The sequence below is a fragment of the Polypterus senegalus genome, chromosome 2, assembly GCF_016835505.1.
Source record: "Polypterus senegalus isolate Bchr_013 chromosome 2, ASM1683550v1, whole genome shotgun sequence".
In the NCBI taxonomy this organism is placed as follows: domain Eukaryota; kingdom Metazoa; phylum Chordata; class Cladistia; order Polypteriformes; family Polypteridae; genus Polypterus; species Polypterus senegalus.
The window spans coordinates 115,513,694-115,537,085 of record NC_053155.1 but is presented as its reverse complement, the minus strand read 5'-3'; the positions used below and the strand labels follow the sequence as shown (position 1 = coordinate 115,537,085).

Here is a 23,392-nt window from a genome sequence, read left to right as displayed (position 1 = left end):
ATTTAAGAAACAGAATTATTTTATTGTCTGGAAGCATAGCACCACCTTTGGATTTCCTTTAAATGTCCAATTGCTGTCTTCTGTAATTTAACTGATTACTTGACTAGTGTCCCATAAGATGTCCAAACCATCCCCATCTCTGTCTATCCTGCCTTGTTTTTTTATTAGTTCATATGCCTTACTTGCTCCTGCACAATTTATTTGGAGGATTAAAATATCAGACAGCATGCACTGATATCGCGTTGCTGCACCCACCACACAACAAACCACCTGGATTGGGACCAGAGTGCTGTGGGTGACACCTCAGCACCACACTGGAACAGTATTTTTTTTAAACAGTAGCTAGACTGCCAATCCTGCCACCAACCCTCAAGTTTTCCCTAATTAAAATATCAATCAAATTAATTTAGTGCTGTATCTTCTGTCATGATAACTGTGTTAGCGAGTCCATAAGCAAAAGAAAATTACAAGATAATTTAGAATTACTACTGGGGTGTGTGCATATTTTATGTACAGTATATATGTGCTTGAAGCTTTTGGGCTGTGAGGTGCCTGTCACTCCAGCTGGTGACCCTCAGAAACTTGTCTTCTGATTGGGTTGTCAGTTTTGGTCTGCCAAATCTCTTCGTATCAGAGTTTCTTCCAGTTTCCAATTGCCTTGGGATTGTCTAGGACACTGTCTTCACTGAGACTTCGATTTCTTTTTTTTTTTTTTGCAATTTCTCTAAATTAAAGGCCTATACTTCAAAGGGTAGTGCTTTGTCTCATTTCATTTGTTAATTGCCATTTTCTTGTCATTATCACTGGAATTTTATCCAAGTAGTACTTCCAAGGGAGTAGTAACACAGTCTGTTCCAACTCTGTTTTAAAACAGGATTTTTAAGTAGTCAACAGAAATTGGAACACCTGCGCAAATTGTTTCCTTCACCTTCAGGGCTTAATTTTCTTTAATTGCTACGGAACATCTATAGGCTGTAACCTGTTAGTTGTTCCCTGAAGAAGGCCCATTTGTAATTTTCTGCAATTTTCCCTTTTTTGGTTTTTGCTAACCTAAACTTTAAATTTAAATCTCTGTCAGTTTACTGCTTACCTTGTCACCATTTTAGGTCATTCATTGCATTTCAACTGATTAAATTTTGACAAAAATTGGAAAACCCGAGGTTTTCTAAAACTTTTGACCAGTAGTGTGTGTGTGTGTGTGTGTGTGTGTGTAAAAAATAGTTACCATGAGCGTCCAGACACTTTCAATTACGGTGAACTGCTGATTGAACAACTTTGACCAAAGTGTCCTCTGAGATTGATGTGCATGCCATTTTAATTTCTTCTCAAAGTGTGGACAGTGTAGCTGGTATTTTATGACAAATAACATCCTTTAGGGTCCCCCATACATAAAAGTGCAACGGTGTTAAAATCAGACAACACTACTAGCAAGACGTGAGAGCTTACCTTGATGCAAATTTGCATGGACAATGGACAGTTAAGTTTCCTCCACGCTCTCCTGATTTAACACCGATCTTCAAGAGCTGATATAATCTACTCCCATATTTTTCAATAGATGACAGCAGATTCCTTAAACAAATGTTTGGCCCGATGGGTGTGCTGCCTGAGGTTTTGTAGTAAAAAGAATACATAGCCACACAAGTCATACTGGTACTTTTTAAAGAAGCCCAATGTACTAGCTTTGACTGCAGTGGGCTGGTGCCCTGCCCGGGATTTGTTCCTGCCTTGTGCCCAGTGCTGGCTGGGATTGGCTCCAGCTGACCCCAGTGACCCTCTGTGTTAGGATATATCGAGTTGGAAAACGACTGACTAGCCTTGATTTCAGCAAATACTGCTTTAAGTAACATTCTCAAATACATTTTATCTAATCACTAGAAATATAAATCTAAATGTAGTTGTGCCTTGTGCATGTCAAAATTTTACTTTTGTATCAGTTGCTAAATGTGATAATGTAAGGCTAACTAAATTTATGTTTACATTTCTTTTTCACCTCTGGGGTTAATTTTTGTGATCAGGGTTGCTGAGTAGAAAGCAAAGGGTTAAGAGTTAATGTCACAGACAGCTGAGTATCCCTTGTAATGTGTGTACCTCTTCATTTGCTTTCTCCAAGTCCTTCTCCAATGGACACTTGAGTACTGAAGAGTATGACGTCCCTCCACTCCGGCATTCCCCACCTCTGCCTGCCACCTCATTGTACAGTGCCAGCCAAAAGTGAGTTACTTTGTGTTGTTTTCTGTTATTAAGTCTCCCTTCATTTGTTTGAAAAAATTCCCTGCTACCATTTCACTAAGGAATATTTTTTCAAGACAACTGCTGTGGTGTAGTATACATTACTTTTTTTTTTGTTTTTGCGCCATTTTTTGCTTTGGTCTGTCAGTGCGTAACATCATCGCAAAGAATCCCAGACACCTGAATAAACTAATCACAAAAGCAAGACTGACCCTAGACTGACTGGAGACACTAGCAGAATAAAGAATGATGGGAAACTGACCAACTGTCTTGAGTAATGCTGGCTATCCTATGACTTGTTGGCCTGGAGCACCTTTAGTCATCAGATTATATAATGCTTTCTCCCATTACACTTCTGTTTTCAGCACCATGGCATAGGGACAGGAAATGTCATCTGGTTACTTTTTGACGGTGTTTTGTACTGTTTGTGCACTTTATGTTCTATGTTGCTGCTGATTTTTGCAATGTGTTTATCAATCTCTCTATATACTGACGGTATCTGTCTATGGTGTACAGCTCCCCAAACTCTTGACACAACAGTCACAGAGCCGAAGTCCAGCACACAACCCACATTTATTAAGAGTGGGAAACATGTTTGTTTTGTTTCCCTCCTTATGCAACACAGTACAAACAAACACAAATACACTGTCCCCTTCTTCTTCTTTTTCTTGTCTCTCTTTTTTGTCTCTTGTCCACCTCCACTCCTGCTCCCACAAGCTTTGTCCTCCACCTTCCGACCCAGAAGTGCTCCATGTGTTCCATAATCTCCTTCCGGCCGTATTTTCGGGTGTGGCCACAGCCCAGCAGAGGAGTGCTGAGCCATTCTCCTTGCGCCCCCTGGCGGTGGCCACAGGCCCCAGTAGGGTTTAACGTCTAGCAAGCCAGGGGGACTGGGGGTGCCCTCTGTCATCCTAGCTGGGTAAGAATCCTGGCTGTCCATTACTCACTCTGTCTGTCTGTCTGCCTCCCTAATCTTTAACTTAAAGAATGTCCTTAAAATAATTATTTCATTGGTTTCTTCTAGAAAAAAATCTCATTAGATTCTGTGCTAACAAAATAGCTATCATTCCTGTTTTGCTTTAGGAGTCAAAAAATTTCCAAACAGCCACTGTTTGTCCTTATATGTGATTTGGTGTAATGCAAACATTTCTGTGGGCTAGAGGGGTCACAATGGGCCAGAGGTTAGCATATTTGTCTAACAGCTACAATTCCCTGGTCAGAATTGTGGCCCAATCACTGTTTTCACACATTCTCCTCTCCTCATGTTCACTCTGGCTTTCCTATGAAATCCTGAAGATATATGCTTTAGTTGCCTGGTGACACTTAATTGGCTAATGTCATTGAGTATGGAGATGTGCCAAGTGGTGGACTGGTGCCCTGTGCTGGGTGGTTTCAGCCTTGCACCCCATACAACCCTTTCTTATATTGTAAATTAATTTTTATACTATTTCATATGTTTTATTCTGAAATTTTCATTTTTTATATCTCCATGGCTGAATGTTTTAAATTGGCTTTCACATGGGCATCTGCTTCTTTCCTTGTCATTATGTAAAAGTCAAAATAAGTGAGAAGTAGAACATTTGAAACAAGCTGTTTCTTTACTCTTCAATTTTTGTGGACAGTGAGGCCTCAGTCTTCCAGTTAAGTGCCCTTTGATACTGATGGCTGTACTTTATTTATTTAGCTTTCTACCTGCTTTTTACTCAACAGCTTATCTGGAAATTAATTTTTTTCAATAAACCTTATTTCAGTGTGTTTTGTTAATGGCCCAATTGCACAGTTAATTCTTATGACGTACATCTAATAAACTATTCTTTTTATCTTATGTCTTCATGTAAAATTTCTAAACATTGTTTTTGTAAACCAGGCACTGCATTTCATATTGCTAGTGCATTCATGACACATTTTACTTGATCAAGTACTCCCTCTACAGTTCGTTTTGTGAGTGACACCTTACTCAGCAGCTTGTTCAAATCGGCTTCTTCATTTTAGGTAAGGAGTGTCAAACTTGGATCCTTGAGAGCTGCAGTGGATTCAGGTTTTCCTTTCTTGCCTATATTTTAACTGACTTGCTTTTGAAGATTTTGGAACCTTTTGGATTTTCTTTTTCTTTTTAACCAGCATCCAAATGGTAATGACATTCAAAGCAAGCCAGCAGATAACTAGCTGTCTCTCAATGCCATTTGCACCTGTGTCATTCATACGATATCTGTTTCAATTAAATATTTAAAAAGAAAAAAGTGAAGATCTCAGAATTACTGATTTGTTATGGTCCACAAAATATTTACATAGTATATTAAAAAAAGGAGGTGTGCCCACAAAAGATACATTGAATTAAATAAAAGTTAGTGTTTGGAATTGACTTCTAATCAAGAAATCATTTGGACTGAAAATTTTAGTCTTCAATAATCCAATATTCTGAGTTTGAGTCCCCTGTGTTAACTGGTCATCTGTTGGTTCTAGCTCTTATAGAAACATATTTCAGACCATGGGAAATATCCAATAATTGATAATTCATCATGATTTAAGTGTAATGTATGAGTACATTTTGGCGTCATTACTGACTGGAAAATAAGATCTCTCTATTATAAAAAAAATTCCTGGGAGAGAAAGTCTAGGGAGACAAGACGAAATTATGAAAGCAGTGGAATTTGAAAGGCACAAAAAAAAGTAGGCACGATACAAATGCAGAGAAAGTTAAAGAATATGAAAGTAGGAAAATTAGAAAGTATCAAAAAAAAAAAGAAAGTAAAGATCGCAGTAGCGCAAACAAACAGAAATTATTACTCGAAAAAAGGGAAAATAATCACCATGGGACCAGGCGTCATTGAAAAAAAGCAAAACAAAGCGAGGTCAGAAATAAAAGACAAAGAGTACAAAAAAAAACAAGGAGGGCAAACACATGCATAACAGGTTAGAGATAATGAAAACAGTGGAATTCAAAAGACTCAAAAAAAAAAATTTTTGTACGATACACATGCAGAGCAAGATACAGAATATAAAAGCAGAAAAAACGAAAGTGTCAAAAAAAAGAAAGTAAAGATCGCATAAGCGTAAAAGAGAAATTATTATTTTAAGAAATAATAAAAAGGCGAATAGTGATTGAATATATGGACATAGGTGATATGTCGGAAGTATGTAAATATTGTAAGGCTTTGAAGTTTTAAGTCAGTGAATTTCAAAAACGGAGTTTACCTCACATGTATTTATTGGTTACTTTGCAAAAAAAATGAACTGCTGATGATGTAGATCGTTTTGTCTGTGCTGAAATTCTAAACAGAGAAACATATCCTGAATTATGGGACAAAGTCATTAAACCCATGTCTCACTGACCTCATTTAAAAGATTCAGCATGTTGGGACTCAAAAGATTCCAAATAATGTTTTTAACGAAGTTCTGAAATAAAAGTGAAACTAATGAAATAGCAACAATTCAAAGAAAAAAAAATCTTAAAAGTGTGTATCCTGAAAACCAACATGGAGGTTGGCGAGCAGGGGGCGAAGCCCCCTAGTGTCACAAAAAAATCATAATTTGAGGCAGCCAAATCATAAGCATGGCATTTAACAGTGTTAAAAATTCATGGCTGAATTTCAGATCACTTGTTTTAAGTTTAGTGAACATTGAACTTGTCTGAATCCTATTTTATTTTCTTCATTTCTTATATTTAACTCTCAATTTTAATTCACATTATATACAAAGCAAATATATTTTACTGTTAAATGTAAATGTGAAATACAATGTGCTAAGGTGTTAATGAATTTTCAAAGTTTTGTGCTAATCACTGTTTTATTAATAAAGCTATATAAGTAGCTACTGAACAATGAAAAACATTTGTCCACAATGTTTCTCATTTACAAGACATAATTTCAGGCTAAGCAAATTTCTCATACTAATATTCACCAAATCATTATTTCTCAAAATGTTTGTTTGTTGTATTCCTAATGTCCTCACCTTAGACTTCTTGTTATGACATGGTGTGGGATAAGTTGGCTGCTTTATTCAGACAGCAGGACTGGGATGTGAACATGGGTTAGTGGCTTAAACAACAGTGTCATCTGCGTCTGTGCTTAAGGGGAAACACCATTGAGTCAGCTGGCAAAAAAGCTACTGACTTGCAGAGGGTTCTGTCTAGCTGCCTATTTCTGCTGACAGCTGCTCTTCAGATTTTTGTCAAAAAAAAAAAAAGCCAAAATCTGGTCTGAAGAAGCAGAAAAGACTGTCATGCAACATTGCAATTAATTAATATGTACAGTCAAGTAGTAAAGTTTGGTGTGGCCATGTTTATTTGGTTAACTGGATAACAGAACTGCAGATTTGCACACCTGCCTTACACTCCTGGTCTATATGTCTTTTTTCTGTTTTTCCTGACTCAATGCTAACCTTTCCATGGTCTTAAGGACCTTTTTTATAGATGCTCTAATGATCTAATAGGTCGGCTACTGTGCTGTGAAAAAGCAGGCAGACAAGTTAGTCAGCTTCTGATCTAAAGCTTATGGCCCTCCTGCATGTTTTTTAATTTGTGTTCTGCACAGCTGGTATTACGGTCGTATTCTTAACAAAAATCAGAAGTAGAAGTTGACCTGCTGTTTGGTTGTCTTGGCCAAAGGCCCTGTTACATTACATGATATATTGCATCCATTTTCAATCGTAACCTTGATGAGTCAGGAGCAGTCATGGCATGCTCATTTGACCACCAGTCATGTAGTCTGATCCCTCAGTAACTCATTCAAGTTTGTGCCTGTTAAGTCATAGGTATGGGCTCATGTGCATTTGTGAAATGACAATCAGTGAATGCTCATTCTGATGTACAGTGCACATAATGCAGCTATGAGAAATAAGGGATGTGGGTATTTTGGACCTTGCAAACAGAACAGAGGCTTATCTTGGTCATGTGTGTTTTATAAATCACAAGAAAAAGGCAGAGATTGCTGGAGCACTTTATAGGCTTTCAGAAAAAAGGGTAAGCTTGTGATATTTTGGAAATTTGAATCTGTGCTAGAAATTCATCACAGGAGTATGTAATTTGTTGTCCTTTGGGGTGCTAGTTGTGTACTTTGACATCCTCAGGCAACAACATCAGCAACTGCAGTGTCATGTTTGACAGTACCCTATGACTAAAAGTCACGTAATGTGATGCCATCTTTAAGCAGCAAAGCATGCCACTATTTTACTCTGTTAGAAATGCAACTTTTGCTATAGTACTCACCACTGGTTTACCCAGATGGAACCTTGCACTAAAGATGAAAATAAATTACCAGTCATTATACAATGTCTAAATAGACCTTTCAGTCATATGGTCAACATGAGTGGTGCCAGGCCAAACTATGCCCTGTATCCTGATCTTACCTTAGAATTGGTAAGTCAGTCTGAATTATTGAAGGGCATTTTGTGATAAATCGTTTATTACTAGTCATGTTACCTGTTGAAGACAGGTAATAGAATAAATTTTACAATATTGGATTTTTCTGGCATTATGAGTACTTTCATTGCCTTTCGTCTATATCCTGAACCTCTCTTGACTAACAGTCCCTCTCTCGAGTACATTCTCATAAGGCCTGCTTTTCAGGCTCTGTCATTTTCAGACACAATTGTTAACCTCCTATCTGCATTTATACTTCCCGTCTTTAAAGGCAAACTTACCAAGCACACCATAGCAAAACACACCAATCAGATTTTTTAGAGGGACTGAATACACAAGCATACTTTAGCATTTTGTTTTATAGTAGATTTTGGTCTTATGATGTCATGAAGTCAGCACATTTTGGTAGTCAGTCAACATGGGATATCGTGTCCATCTCTTTCAGCTCTCTGATAGTATAACAAATGTGAGACATCAAGTAAATATATGAGCCTGTACTCTGTGTTTCTCTTTTTCTTTTAGATTTCATTGGACTTTTCTGTGTTTGTGTGCATTATGTACATTGTATGTCCAGCTGAGTGCTTATTGGTCATCATCTGTCTGTCACAGAGGGGCCTGCCCCTATGACTTAAGACCCAATCAGACCTCTCACAGTGTAATATGAGTGAAGCACCATCACAGTACATCTCTGGCAGTCAAGGGCATGTGTCGCAACTGTTCACGACTCGCAAACACTATGTAAATGAAGGTTATGACTGAAAATTGTTGGAAAAGTCATGTCGTGTGATGGGAGCTTAACATTTTGTATGCAAGGTACAAGTTAAGTTGTATCTCGTTGAGCCTATCAATACACAACATATGAGAAAACTTGTATTTCAGTACATAGCCACAATAGACGCAGCCAGCTTGCTGGTGAGCTATGCTGCCACATCCCAGTTATGTACTTCAGTGCTGCCATCTAGTGGATAGCCTTAGAATTTTCATTTTTTTTTTTGGATTCAATTACTTGTGTGAAAAGTAGTGTTTTAAATAGACAATGGTTATGTTGTCCGGAAAAGGGATAATGCTGCTGATGTTTTCAAACAACTTTTGGGTTTGTTGTAAAATATACATTTTTATGATAATGATTGAGATAGTGACAATTAACTGGATGATGTGGAACCTGTAGGCTTTAATGCTGATGAGGATAGCTGCCCCAAAAGCATTTTTTCAACATTAGGTGTCACAACTTGTCATGACTGTCATGACAGCAGCACAAGAAAATTCTGCCTCCCAGTGAGTGCAGACTGTCCCCAACGACCAAATGTGTTGTGTGCAATAAGCTTGGATAGCTCAAAGCCTACACTCTGCATGGTGCCTTGCTTCAAAGACTGTCATTCAATTGCAGACTTTTAATCGCATTGCTGGTGAAAATAAAGTAAATAATTTTTTTTGCAAATTTACAGTTGATAATAAAACCTTTGCTTTCTAATACATTTCTTTACATTTTTTTTGAGTTTTGATTGAGTTCATTATTTATCATATATGCATAGACCTATACTGCAGAGTCCTGATAGCAAATGGTCCAGCAATCAGTGTGTTAAGATGTTTTTCAATGTTTAAAGATAAGTTATTTCTAAGTTATTGATTGATCAGTTAAGGCATTCTGGCTGACATCAATAATACTGTTCTTTCCCATCTGTATTTTATAGCATATTCATTAGCGCCCTACAGGGTTTTCATCGACTTCGTCACCATGTTGTGAGCATTACATTTTAAGCAAATAATCTGACCAGTCAAGACTAATTTCAGAAAACATGAAAAGCATATCTTTTAAGAAAGATAACCTTTCTATTAAAATAGACATTGTCTGTCCTATTTAAACAAGAAGTCAGTCATGATTCCTACTGTAATTGCAGTTCCAGTTTGGCATCTTTGTGCTGAAGGCGGTAAGTTTGCTGAGGCTGCGGTCCTCCAGAACTCTCCCTGGTGTAAAATATGCTGTGCATAATTGAACATGAACTCTCACAAAGGTAGTGTCTGTAAACACCCTGGATTAAATAAGCCTGGCGCCACTCCACATGCTGAGCCCTGAGGGGTTTCTTTCAAACGTGCTGTACATAAATAGAGCAGTGAAGATTTTCTTTGGTAACTTGGCTTTTCATAGTTTAATACACCATGAAAGAAGCAACTTGAAGAAGGTCTTCTAACATATGTTGTACATGTTATGGGAAGTGGCTTGGGTGATCTGTAGGTTTGCCTTACAGCTATTATTTATGCCTCCCTTTATCTGTTATATTTAAATAGAACGGTGTATATATTTCACATTAGAAAGTTTTTCTTCACCCAGAGAACTGAGTGAAGGTATAGTGGTACTTTAGACTTGACATAACATTATTTTGCATCAGGTGGATAGGGCTGTCAACATTTGTTGGCCTGCTAACCTCAAAATTGTCCTAATGTGGAAAAATATATCTATAGTTTATACATTTATTACAGAATCATGTCAATCCTGTCCAGACTCCTGGGAGACTGGAGCTTATTATTGGTGGCATGAATCGGCTATGAACAGGGCACCTCTCCATTATTTAGTATCTGTTACATTTAAATAGATATATACAGTATATTGTGTATATATCCATCTATCCATTAATGATTAATGCCAGTCCAGTACAGAGACATGGGGGGCAGGACCCATGTCCCAGACTGGAACCAGCATTGAACAGGATACTAGTGCATTAATGGGTACTTTTTTGCCCACACCGACATAGGCATACTGGTCAGCCTTACAGTCGTGTCTTTGGCAAGTGGAAGTAAACCCAAAGTATCCAAAGGAAAAATGTGTACAAATTTCACACCCTCATTACAATAAGAGGCAGGAAAACACGCCCAGTCTCACTGTGCACTGCACTCTATTAAGGCACACTTCTGCACCATGGGGTGTAAATCTAAATAGAAGTAAATAAATGGATGTATTGATAGATTTGATCTTTTGGGCGAAACTGATATGCTGCAGGGGCAATACATCAAAAACAGTGCAAATTAGTACAGTGTTAGTAGAACACTCTAAACTATTCATACAATATACCAGGTGTACATTTAATGTGTAGTGTCCTGACCTGTGCCAGTGTACCTGGTGTAACTGGCTAGGCTGAAAGCAGACTTATCAATATATTGGGCACAGGTAGCAGTAGTAGCAGTAGAATTTTCAAATTGACACTCTTGGGCCCCATGATAAATTTAATTTTATGAAATGGAAAATACTAGTGAATGTACAATAATTGAGGGAAAATACAAGAAATAAATCTAATAATTTTAATTGAGATTCTTTATTGAGTACATCAATCAAATATGTCATATCCAGTTTTCTTTTCTTCCACATTGTTTAGTATAGATTGCTTATTAACTTTGCAGACATTTGTTTTTGTAAGACTTAAGTGTGGTCATGTAGTAGTGAATCTTGGTAGTGGGGGAACTAAACAGTTCAGCCTCTTTGTTTCACAGATCAGTTGGGATTACAGAGCTGGCTTAGGTGAAAGTACAGCATGACTGCTGAGTCAGTTTCTAGCTTGGAAATGAGAATCTTTCCACTGGCTTGGATTATTTTGTGGTGAAGACAGAGTCAGCCACAGCAGTAATGCCACCGGGTCACATCACAAATTTCCTTTTTGTCCTCAAACATCTAGCTACACATAGAGCTAATGAAAAAGATGTACATAAACTAACAAAACAATATTTTTTTGTCTGTTTATGAAGTAAATGGGGCTTTTCCCAGAGTGCAATTCTAAATTACCTAAAAACCAGTCTAAAAATATCTTCAAATCTCCAGCTCGAGTTCCCTTCAAAATTCAATTCATGTCTATATGTAAATGTGTTGTCCAAGTGAGCATGGTTTCATGCAAATGAGGGAGTAGCTTATCAGAAAGCCTTCCAGCTACCTGCATGAACACATTTTTCTGTACTTCCGTTTTTTTTTTTTTGCCTGCCAATAGGCTTTCTTTCCTGTCAGAGATGGCAACCAGTCCACCCTAATTGCAGGGAAGCAAGGCTGGGCGAAGGCGAGTGCAAGGAAGCCACTGTGTAATATGATGCCCTCATATGCCAGTTGCAGTTTAGAAGTCAGATGCCCAGTTAGTCACTTGGACGGGATATTACTTCAACTGGATAAGTTGCCACTTACTGACTTGGAGTGCCCGGATTGGCAGCCTGGAGGGCAGTGACAGCAGTAGTGTATGAAAGGCAATATTATCATGTCCAAGCCTTCAACCTTCTTCAGCTGAGGGTACTCTACATTTTTATTTGTGCTTCTGTATGGCATGTCCATGCATATTCACAAATGCCGTTAGTCTGTTGCATAGACAGACTGAAATAAAGTCTTTTAATTAAACAAAGAAAGGAAAATTCTCATCTTTTCTCATCCCTAAATCTGCTTCTACTCAAATATTACAAATATTGAACTCTGTATGCAAGTGTTGCATCAATGATACTGGATAGTTGTGTAAGTCTTTAAATAGTAATTGGTGTGGAAATATATATTTTTAAGTAATGTCAATATTGCATATTTTGAGTAGTACCACATTTAAAAAAAGTTTGTTTGATTTGTTGCATTGTGGAGTATAGAATTCCTCAATTTTCTACAACCTTAAAGGAATCCCATTATATTGTGTACAGCGCCCTTCATTTTTGACCATTGTGGTTGAATTATTAGTGAAACTTTCACTTGAATATATGAGCAACATGCAACACATCACACTGTTTCTTTTTCCTTTTTGTTTATTAATGGTTTGGGGTTTATTATTGAATATTAATTTCTGTAAATGCTGCATGTTTCTTGCTAAGCTTCAAAAAACTTTGGACACCCAAAAAGTAAAAATGTTAACATTACTTGCTGTCCTGAAAACTGTGGTAAATTACTTTATTTTAACTAATACCTTCCATACCCCACTGTTACACAAATGAGCACTAAAACATTAAAACAATACAACAAAATACAAATTTAATAGACATACTAAGACATTTTTCTGTTGTTTATGTTGCTTTTAGTGTTTTGGTACTAGTGACTGAAATGGATTGAACTGAAGAAAACAAGTGAATTTAAGATGGGAGAACTGAACAATTTGATGATGGGTTGCTAGTTATAGGCTGAATCTCAAGAGTGGCTTGGAAGGAAGGAAGGTAACTGTTGAATGAGAATTTTGACCTTTTGTGTTCACTTCTTTGTCTAAATCAGGTACCCACCTCCACATTCAAATCGGGGTCCAGACAAGCCCCGAGGGTTGGTCGACAGCGAAGATGAATACCAGGTGCCCTCATCTCACCCAGTTGCTCTTAATACCCAACCACCTCTTTGCTTGGCCATTCATCTCCAGAACAGGTAAAAAAGAAAATGCTTAAAATTCGAAACCTATGATGTACCACTGCATAATACTGCTGACCGAGAGCAGAGTGATCTAGTAGTGCTGACTAAATATGTGTTTGATTAGGTGTACTTGTCTACTTGAAGAGTGATAGGCATTCTATAACATAAGATCCTTATGTAACTAATACATTTTGAACAGGGTGTTGGTGCAGTAATGAATCATTTGGAATGGGAACTTTTTTTTAACCTTTGAAGCATATGTTGAGGTACAGTAAACCCTTGTTTATTGTGGTTAATCCGTTCCAGACTCAACTGCGATAAATGAATTTCCGCGATGTAGGATGCTTTATTTATAAATCGAATATTTTTGCAGTTAGAGCATAGAAAACCGTTTTTTTAACATTATTAGAGCCCTCTAGACATGAAATAACACCATTCAGTCAAAAGTTTAAACTGTGCTCTATGACAAGACAGAGATGACCGTTCCATCTCACAATTAAAGGAATGCAAACATATCTTCCTCTTCAAAGGAGTGCGTGTCTGGTGCAGAGAATGTCAGAGAGAGAGACAGAGAAAAGCAAACAATCAAAAATCAATAGGGCTGTTCAGGCTTTTAAGTATGAGAAGCACAGCCGGACAAAGCAGCTGCAAGAAAGGGAGGAATGTGAAGGTAGTCTTTCAGCATTTTTTAGAGGAGCGTCCGTATCCTCTAGGCCAATGTATGAACAGCCCCTCTGCTCACACCCCCTCCATCAGTTTTATTTAATATGTAATATGTGCTCTGATTGGGTAGCTTCTCAGCCATCCGCCAATAGCGTCCCTTGTATGAAATCAGCTGGGCAAACCAGCTGAGGAAGCATGTACCATAAATTGAAAGACCCATTGTCCGCAGAAATCCGCGAACCAGCAAAAAATCCGTGATATATATTTAGATATGCTTACTTTTAAAATCCGCAATGGAGTGAAGCCGCGAAAGTCGAAGTGCGATATAGTGAGAGATTACTGTACTGTCAATAATGTTGTATGGAAATACTGAGTTTGTAAGTCCCTGCTGTGTTTGTGATACATATAATGATATAACAACTCTGTCTTTGGAGTTGTTTACTATGTTTGTTTATACATGCTCAAGACATTTAAATGACATTGAAAAAAAGAAGTGGTGGCATAATGTCCATTTTTGAACTGTAAGTCAACATCAGATTTTTCTAGCTTGTAAATGGGCAAGTGGAACACGACAGCTGTCATTGCAGGCACATTGTGACTGAGCACTTAGCTGTAATGATGTTTGCCTGGTACCATGGCAGTGCTCATGCACCTGTCTTTACTTGTGCCTCTGCATCCAGTATACCAGCCTGAGGCATTTTACCCTTTTAGTTTTTATTGATTTTCATCTTGGAAGCACTGGTATTGCCAGAGGGTGTCTGTGATTTCCACAAAAATACTTACCTGTCCAGCTTTGATCAGTGAACTTCTATGGAAGAGGAGGTGTACAAAACAGTGATTATTCTAGTGATCTTACTGTTAGAGTTTACAGGCTGTACCTGGTGCCCAGTTATTTTCATTATTCCTTTAGTTTATTAACATTAAGAGGTTTAAGTTGGAGCATAGCACAGTAAAATGTTTATAGTTTAATATTAGGAAGTCATTCATAATATTTGACAATGCTTACCAGAGGTAGGACTCTTTAAAATAATTGTATACAATTGTAATTAATACTTTTTTAAAAGAAATTAAATAAATTGATAAATGATTAATTTGTAGTGCTTATGTTAAAGGTGCTTTTTTGTAGTTGTTCTCTTACATTATGCAGGGAAGTATTGTGTGTTCATCTTGCATGCTGCTCTAAGTGTTCTGTTCTGATGATTTGTAGCCCAGCACCATACACTGAAAGTTTCAAAAATTGCACTGTCAAGTTTCTAAGTAGAGAGCAGCATGCGTGTGTGGGCCTTGTGCCTTCAGTAATGCTGTACAAATTAAGTAGAAACATCATTTGGACAAAACATTCAGGAAACAGTCTAGGGAAAAGGCAAGATACAAAAATGCATCGGAAACCAGTCATTTTATTTTTGACAAAGCTAAAATAGGATTTATTTATACTTGACAACTCTTTGATGTATGAATTCATTGCATTAATGGCATAGTTTGCTTACTGAGTTGATTTGGTTGTTGCACACTGAAAGCATGTGTCACAATGTCATTCCCACCCCCTGCCACTCCTAGAATTTTAAAAATTTTATGCAACATTTCTAAATTGTCCCTGCCAGGTTTTCATTGTGTCCTTAAATCACGCAATATTAATATCAATATTAAGACTGTTTGTCTTTTCTTTTTACATACAGTAGCTGCTAGTTGAAACATTTATTAGAATAATGCTAATAAACAACAGATGTCTATCCAGAGGATTTTTTGATGATACAGGAGGAAGCTGTCAATCATCTGAAGGACAGGCATCTTGAAAAGCTGTTTCCAGTAAACATGTTTCTATTAATTATTTAGTAACCTAAAGATTCACTTGAACTCCTTTTGCAGAGTGTCTGAAAATGGACAGGGTCTTAATGGAACATCTGACCAAACGTTGGAAGTGGCAAAGCGGAAATCTCCAGAGATTGGTAATGTTAACATTAATGTACTATTCTCTGTTTGATGCACTATTCCATCTTTAGAAAAAAATGGTACATCATAACTTTAGGAACAATGGCCAGTAAAGCACCAGGGTCTCAATCTGAAGGGCATTTGCAACGTTAGGAAGGAGTTTTTATTAAATGTTTCCTTAACGGCTCTGAAACAGCATTATCTCTTTAATTCATTGGAAGAACCCATTCAGATAAATTTGAGTTGAGAGACTGAGTTGAAGTTAAAAATGTGGATTATTTTGCTTTCTGGATAAAGTAAGTGCAGGAAATGGATGACTAGAATGTGTACGCCTCTGAATAGTGGGAGCCTCTGTTCGTCATTGGACACTGGCTTTCTTAAAATATTTATAAGAAACACCCTGCAGTTAATTTTGTGTTACATTTAATAAAATTTATTTTCATTCGATTATATTTTGAAAACCACATAGCTCGGGACATAAATGATCAATGAATTTACTATTAGTATCATAGCTGCCGATGTCTTCTGTTTAGGTGATCTTATGGAGTTGCCCAGCGCTTCCTTCATATCTGGACTGCCACCTCGGACAGTATTAAGAGACAAGAAAATCAGTAGCAACTGTCTCAACAGGACTCCTTCAGACTACGATATCTTGGTTCCCTCCCCAGGTACAAATGTCGCTTAACTTTGCTTTCACTATGTATGGGTATTTTTCAGCAGAGTGTGCTACATTCAGTAAGCCTATCCACTTAATAATAACACTGAAATAAGACAAATATTCAGCAGAGTAAGTCTTCATTGTACCTAATACACACTTGTGCTCCCCACTTTTAATGCAGCTTCTGGCAGAGGGTCAATATGCTGCTTATTAATACACACTTGTGAAAGCTTCCAGTACTGGCATATGTTAGTGTGTGCACAATAACTTCATCAACCCGACTGGTCAGCATAAAACACTAACTGGACCGAGGACTACATGCACAGATGCACCTTTTGTCAGATACTAGAAGCATGATTCTCTCCAACATGATAGTACATGGATTCAAGCATGGCTCCAAATGAACACAGTGCTGGATTCTGTTCATGTTGGCAATCAAGGCAGTATTTTGCATGAATATGGCGGCCTCTACTGGCACAGAGTGTAATAGCAAACAGTTTGTAGTAGTAGACTTGTCTTGAGTACAGTCAAATTCATGCTTCCAGTACATCGCCACTCTCTGGCATCATGATAAACAAGAATACATAAAAATATAGAATTACATTTTAGTTAATAGAAGCGTAAATTGACATGCCTGATATTACTATTGTCAGATAATGTATATGAAATTTTAGAACAGGCCTGCCTTAAACTCTTTGCTCGATTCTCGGGAGACATTATAGAAAAATACAATGGCGGTCGGTATAATGCACATTTTGCTTTTTTGACAAATTTTGAACAAAATTGTTCTCTCACATGCATGGAGTTTAAAAAGAGTTGAAGACAATGCAGAAGCAAAAAACGTGAATCAACACATTCAGTCCTCTCAAAATATATGCAGGCAACTTTGAACAAGCTAGGGCCCTAAAACTGAAAGTGCCTATGTTGGTGGCTTCCAAGTTCAGCCCTGACCGCGCAACACCTTAATTGATTGCATTGTTTTATTAGATTATCTTTTTCCTTTCTTTTATTCTGCATTTAGAAAAGTGCAATCGTGTTGTTTACATAGAAAAAAATTTAGAAATGTGTTTTTTTTATTAAAACACAAAATTAGTTTTTTCCTTTTCCACTTCTACTTTATGTTTTTTGATCATTTACTTGTATACGAATAATGACAATTAATGACCAGCAGAACAGATACAAGGGCAAATGACACTAAAAAGTGAAAGGTAACAGCTCTCGTAGTATCAGGACTGCTAACATTAGAACAATTCATTAGAGCCATTCAGTCCAGTAAGCTCACCAGTCATACTCATGCACAAATCAATTTGAAGTTTGAATGTTGCTAAAGTCATACTGTCCATCACAATACTTGATAATTTATTTCATGTGATTTTGGTTCTTTATGTAAAGGAAAACTTTCTAACATTTGTGCAAAATCAGCCCTTAACAAGTTTTAAACTGTGTTCCTGTGTTCATGTTGATGAGTCTTGTCCCCTCTTAATCTCCGTTTCCTGAAACTGAAAAGGTTCAACTCATACTCTGCAGTCTTGGAATCAGCCTAGTCACTCTTCTCTGGACTTTCTCTTGCTCTGCTGTGTTTTTTGTGTAATTTGGGGACCAAAACTATACACAGAACTCCCTACAGGTCTCCCTAGTGAGTTATATAACTTAAGCATGACATCTCTTGACTTGTGATCGGCACATTGTGATATATAACCTAGCGTCCAATTAGCTTCTTGATCACTTCTGTACACTATCGGTATGTAGATAATGATGGTTATGACCCTGCAATCCTTCTCATAAGGTGTACTACAAGTTTCAGACCTCCAATTGTGTATTCAAACTTGTAACATGCTCATACATAAAATGTTTGTTGCATTCCAGTAAAAACAAAATAGCAAGCCCAATTTTGTAATTTCTGAATTGACACTAAAACGCACAGAACTGTGAAATAATAGCATGCTTAATTAAGGTAGGAATCCAATTAAAAGCCATAATTGGTTGGAATGAAAAGCTATAGCCAGAGAGGGCTAGAGGACAGAACTTTAGAACCACTTTTTTCAAGTAAATTGTTGGTATATTCATGTCTCCTTCATGGAGGACAGAATTGTGGCTTCAGTTTATGGAAATGAAATCCACACATATGGTAGTGCACATACTGTTTTTTTTTATCTTTTATTTTAGATTTCTGGGCATAGAGCTTTCATGGAACAGTTCAGTTTCAGGCCAAAAGAATCATTCATTGTCATTTTTCAATTAGCATCTCTAATAAAGAAGTTGAAAGGCTAGACAAGCAGTACATTAAATGAATCACAGCTCCGAAGAGAGAGCGGCCATTGAGCTGCTTGACACACGCCTTTCACATTAGTTTGTAGGAGGTTGTGTAGCTTCACAAAAACGTGATGAATGAATAGATTGTGCAGAAGAAAAGTGAAACTGATGTTTGAGCTGAATGATGAAAAGCAGAATGAAGAAAAGTGAGCAGTGTCATTAATAATTTTTGCTTCCAGTAACACTGGATTTAAAATGAAATTAGTCCCTCTCCTGAGACTGTTCAGTTTCATTGTTTTGCACTGCCACTGTATCCTGTGCCCTGTATCTAAAACTAAGGATTAAAAATCCATCACAATATCATGTCCTGATTTGAACAATATTTTTGTTGGTAATTATTTACCAGTGCATGCATATTTTTATAAAGAGTCAAGCATATTTATGGTGTTTGTATCAGTGATGTTTTGATATCCCCTAAATATTCATCCTATTACACATTCTGCATGAAATCCTGTTCAGTAGGCATGGCTGACTCTGGGCCTGTGGGTTGGGGTGTTATGATGTCTGTGAGCGAGGAGATGATTGTGCATGTAAAATGAAACATTATAAAGATGTGTATTGTTGTGGTGTTTCACACATGAATGATCATTCATACCCCATTTTTTAACAGAAGAAAATATAATGCAATGGCAATGTCCAATATCACTTGGTCTCAGCAGGTTATGTTGTTCACATCCCATTAGCACCAATGACTTTACCCTCTCACGTAGTTATGCTGTGGTTTGTTCTTTACCAGGAGATGATCTCTTCGATGGCCCTCCTCCCTCACTACCTCCTCCACCTCCACCTTCCAGACACAGTCTTACTGAATATTCAACCTCTAAAGGCATCGATTCCAGTGGTAAACCCATCTTGAACATTGACTCCTTCGTCACCTCATCAGGTAATTTGGATTTTGAATTTTTGTTGACTGCAATCACAGGGAAAAGAATTGATTAGATACTGACGAGAACTTTAAGGGGTTGGTTCTGGTAGAATTGTTACATCAAACATAACAGATACTTGTTTGGTTACTCATGTAGATATGCAGTAATAGTTTAGATTTTTTTCCCATTTTTATACAAAGTATCCTTGCCTGAGTTTTAATGTATCTATTTTTGTCGCTGTTTTATGGTGTGTTATATACCCATTATGCCAGTTATTTTCATATTCTTCTGTGCACGTCAGCTCATTCCAGATCAAAGTTTCAAAGTCATTTTGAATGCTTTCAACAAATTGTACTACTTTGTCTGTAGTCTGCCGCACAAGTCATGTCATTTTGGAAAGGAAAATAAAATGTATTGCATTAAACAAATTATACTTTGTCTATTTACCCGGCTAGTTCATCCTTTTTAAACCCTATCTCTGCATCTTAACTCATTCTCACTAACACCTACCAAGTCAGTACACAACCTTAGCTGTTCATTTATGACCACACTATCTTTCACTGACCACATTGCTACTGTTTCCCATTCATGAAGATTCACTCTGTATAACATCCACAAGATCAGGCCATATATGATAGTGTATGCAGCACAACAGCTGGCCAAGGCTTTCACCTTGTTACGTCTGAACTACTGCAACTCTTTACTACCAAGCCACTGTAGATGATTTAAAATGCAGTGGTGCATCTTGTTTTGTTCAACCAGCCAAGACAGGCACACTCTTTTCAGTTTGTAGCAGCACATATTATACTTGATGCTTTCCTACAGAGTAGCCAATGGGTCAGCACCTGTGTATTATATATGGGGACACTTGTGAGGTCCTTTACTTCTTCTCATCCACTCAGGTCTGGTAATGAATGGTGCTTGTGCCTTTATACTAGTGCTCTAAGTAATTATATCTCATTCTGAACAAACCTGTATAGCAGTATTTTTATTTTAGATCCTGTTTTGCAAATACTCTTGTTTCTGCACGACAAGTGCTTATAAATGAGAAGTGTGCTCAAAGGCCTGATGTGGCTAATGATTGGGTGGGAAACAAATACAAATAGTAATAGTTAATTAAACCAATCAGAATTCATATGGCCAAGTGGCCCTAATAGCGTATCTGCCTTGGTCATTATTGTGGGAACAGTTAATGTGCCTTAGTTATATCTAATGTTAACCGTGTGTCTTAATGATTAGTATGCTTCACAGAAATCATTCTAAATGCTTACTTACACCAAATGCTTCCCCTGGAAGTCCTTTTAAGAACCGTAAAGGACTGGGCTATTTGTTCATTTCTGACCTTTATATCAGTTCAGCTACATAAACTTTACAGGAATTTCAGCAGTGAAGATGGTCTGGCCAGAATCAGAGAGAAAGGACTGCGTAGTCTCTTTGTCTGCTACATTAATTGACTGATTGATTTTAAATTTGCAGTTAATTGCAGTTGAACAAATAGCTTTTTACATGACTGAAGACTGAGCTCTGCTCAGTACCTACCCTTATATGAGAGGATGGAAGAAAAGCAGAGTTTTAGGTTTGTGTGCTAAAGACACTTTGTGATGATTTTTAAAGATCCTTATTAAGGTTATGTTTTCATGAATGGCATGTTGATTACTTAGCTAATGAATGTCACTGTTTGGAGGAAAACCAATTTTCCTGCACACCACTCAAGTAAAACAGGGAATGAGGATTTGAGCCATTTATCCCAAATGTATCAATTTTTCGCACAATAAAAAAAAGTCAAGTGAAGCCCCATTAAATAAGGCATGGCAGTTCTGTGTGAGTATCGGTGTGTCCAAGAACCACGGTCTGATACTTAAATGTTATTTTTTTTGGTCCTTACAACTCTAATTTGGATCGAGAAGGTTTAAGAATGTTACATTATGATAGTGAGTGCACAATAAAATGCACAATAAAAACGTTGTAAAGTACAGTGATATTTTTATCTTGCGTTTATATGTTGATTCATAGAAGATGGAAGGGAGCATAGAAGATCATCACATGGTTGCATTTGTAAGTGTGATATTTAAGTAAAGTAGAACCTTCTTGATCCACTGCTAAAGTCTGCATTTGAGGTGAGTTCGCCCAGGAAATTTAGGCTGATGAATGAGGTCAATTTTTGATGTGCTGTTTTATCACAATCACATTTTGCTGATTTAACTGTGAAGTAACACACACCACTTACTGTGAACCTTTTAGCAGGGTAGATCAACTTCTGAGGACCTTCAAAGAATATTTGAGCATGAGGAATGACTTAAGCATTAGAAATGAATCACTTTAAATGTTAAAGAAATTGAGGTGAAGAAATTAAAATACACAATTTACCTACGTACAAGTGGTTTTTATTTCATGAACATAGAAAGCAAAAGAGTTTTGCCAAAACTGTCACTTTAGGTACAAATATAACGTACAAGATTTCCCTGAGAAAGAGGTCCAGCCATAACTACTGTGGTTTACTTTTCATTTTAAGGTCTTTCTCTCATTTTTTTTTTTTTTTGTTATTCTTCAGAAAATTTTGCTGATATATTTGGCGGACACCTTCCAATGCCACCTGCCCGACGGCTAACAGGCGACAATATGAAGCCTCCTCATCAGATAACTCAAGAGTACGATCGGCTCCCACCCACTATAGGTAACTGAAACAAAACATGTAGTGATCCTTTGGTATTACAAGGATTGAAACAGCACATTGCTAATGATTCTTTTCTCATCTTCCTTGCTCTCTTTCTACCTGTCCACTCTGTTGAGCATTTACTTGCTATAAGTCCAGTATGAGGCATGCATTTGTGGTTTCACATGAACTTAGAAAGAGCATACAAACTCCACAGAGAAGGCATCTCAGCTATGGATTAAAAACCTCTGGGCACCACGAGGTAACAACCACGCTTTTCCATTCAGACTTAATCTTGAAATATCTGATTTCCCAGAATCATAGAAAATACAATTCATAATATCAAAATTGTAGTAGCACACTATATTATCCACTCTAAAGTGCTGCTCCAATTTCACCCTTTATTGACTAATCAAAGCACTGGTGATGGTATTAATGAGAGGCACATTTATCCAAATATCCTAGTGGAGCCTGTTCATACATGCTGGACTGTTCATTCTAATTGGGTACACTCACGTCAGCTTATTGTGAGAACATTCACAGCAGGCTTCTCTCTGTAATGCCATCCATACCTACATTATTTGATAGCTTGCAGGAATATAAAACAATGTAATGAGCTCACACAGACAGTAGGAAACCTAAATCTAGGTAATATTTATAAGATGCAAGTATTATCTAGTCGTCAGACGATGTGTTTGGCATAGTAGCCCATTCTTGTATTACTTACTGTTTGTGTTGAGTATACAGCAAACATTCTCCCTATGTTTGTATAGGTGTTTCCCTCGGTACATCTCAGAGGTGTGCATGTACGGGAGGCCCATAACTTGTATTTAGCGTATTCAGTAAGTAGTAGGACAATTGGATTTTCTTTTCATAAACATTTTCTTTTTCTGTGAATTTTATATCTGGTACCTTCATTATGATGATTATTTTTCTGTTTCTTTTGGGTGTGATTTTTTTTTATATCAGTTTTCTAGGTTACAGTGATCATAGTTCTGTTTCTTTGGGGTACATTATACAAAAATACACACTTTTTGTCAATTTTAGACAAGATTTCTCTCACTAACACAAGAATCATTTGGATTGAGACAGTTAAAATTTCACACTGATTGTCATTACAGATTGTACAAGTTGAACACTTATCTAAAATTTACTCACCTTTTTAACACTAGAATTACCAGAGTCTACGAAAAAACTCGTAGATCCGTCCCACTTTAAATCGCTTCTTAAAACCGTTCTCACCTCTCCTCCAGTGTCTTTTGTTCATCTAAATGTGCTGATAAACACAAGCTGCAAGCAGCCGGCTATTCCATCCCCCACCGACTTAGAACGTGCACGAACTTCTCCCAGCTCATGCCTTGATTGATTATCTGGAAGTGAAGTG

The 23,392-nt window shown here is 37.3% G+C and overlaps 1 protein-coding gene across 1 annotated transcript in view; it reads left to right on the top strand.

The window, feature by feature from the left end:
- The window catches only part of cblb (Cbl proto-oncogene B, E3 ubiquitin protein ligase), a 234,183-nt gene that overhangs the window by 205,531 nt on the left and 5,260 nt on the right, over positions 1 to 23,392 (top strand). Inside the window, exons 12-17 of the mRNA XM_039744429.1 lie at positions 2,111 to 2,211; positions 12,798 to 12,941; positions 15,456 to 15,535; positions 16,052 to 16,186; positions 19,226 to 19,372; positions 21,907 to 22,029. Of these exons, the coding sequence (XP_039600363.1) occupies positions 2,111 to 2,211; positions 12,798 to 12,941; positions 15,456 to 15,535; positions 16,052 to 16,186; positions 19,226 to 19,372; positions 21,907 to 22,029 (730 nt within the window). The remainder of the gene's footprint in view (positions 1 to 2,110; positions 2,212 to 12,797; positions 12,942 to 15,455; positions 15,536 to 16,051; positions 16,187 to 19,225; positions 19,373 to 21,906; positions 22,030 to 23,392) is intronic.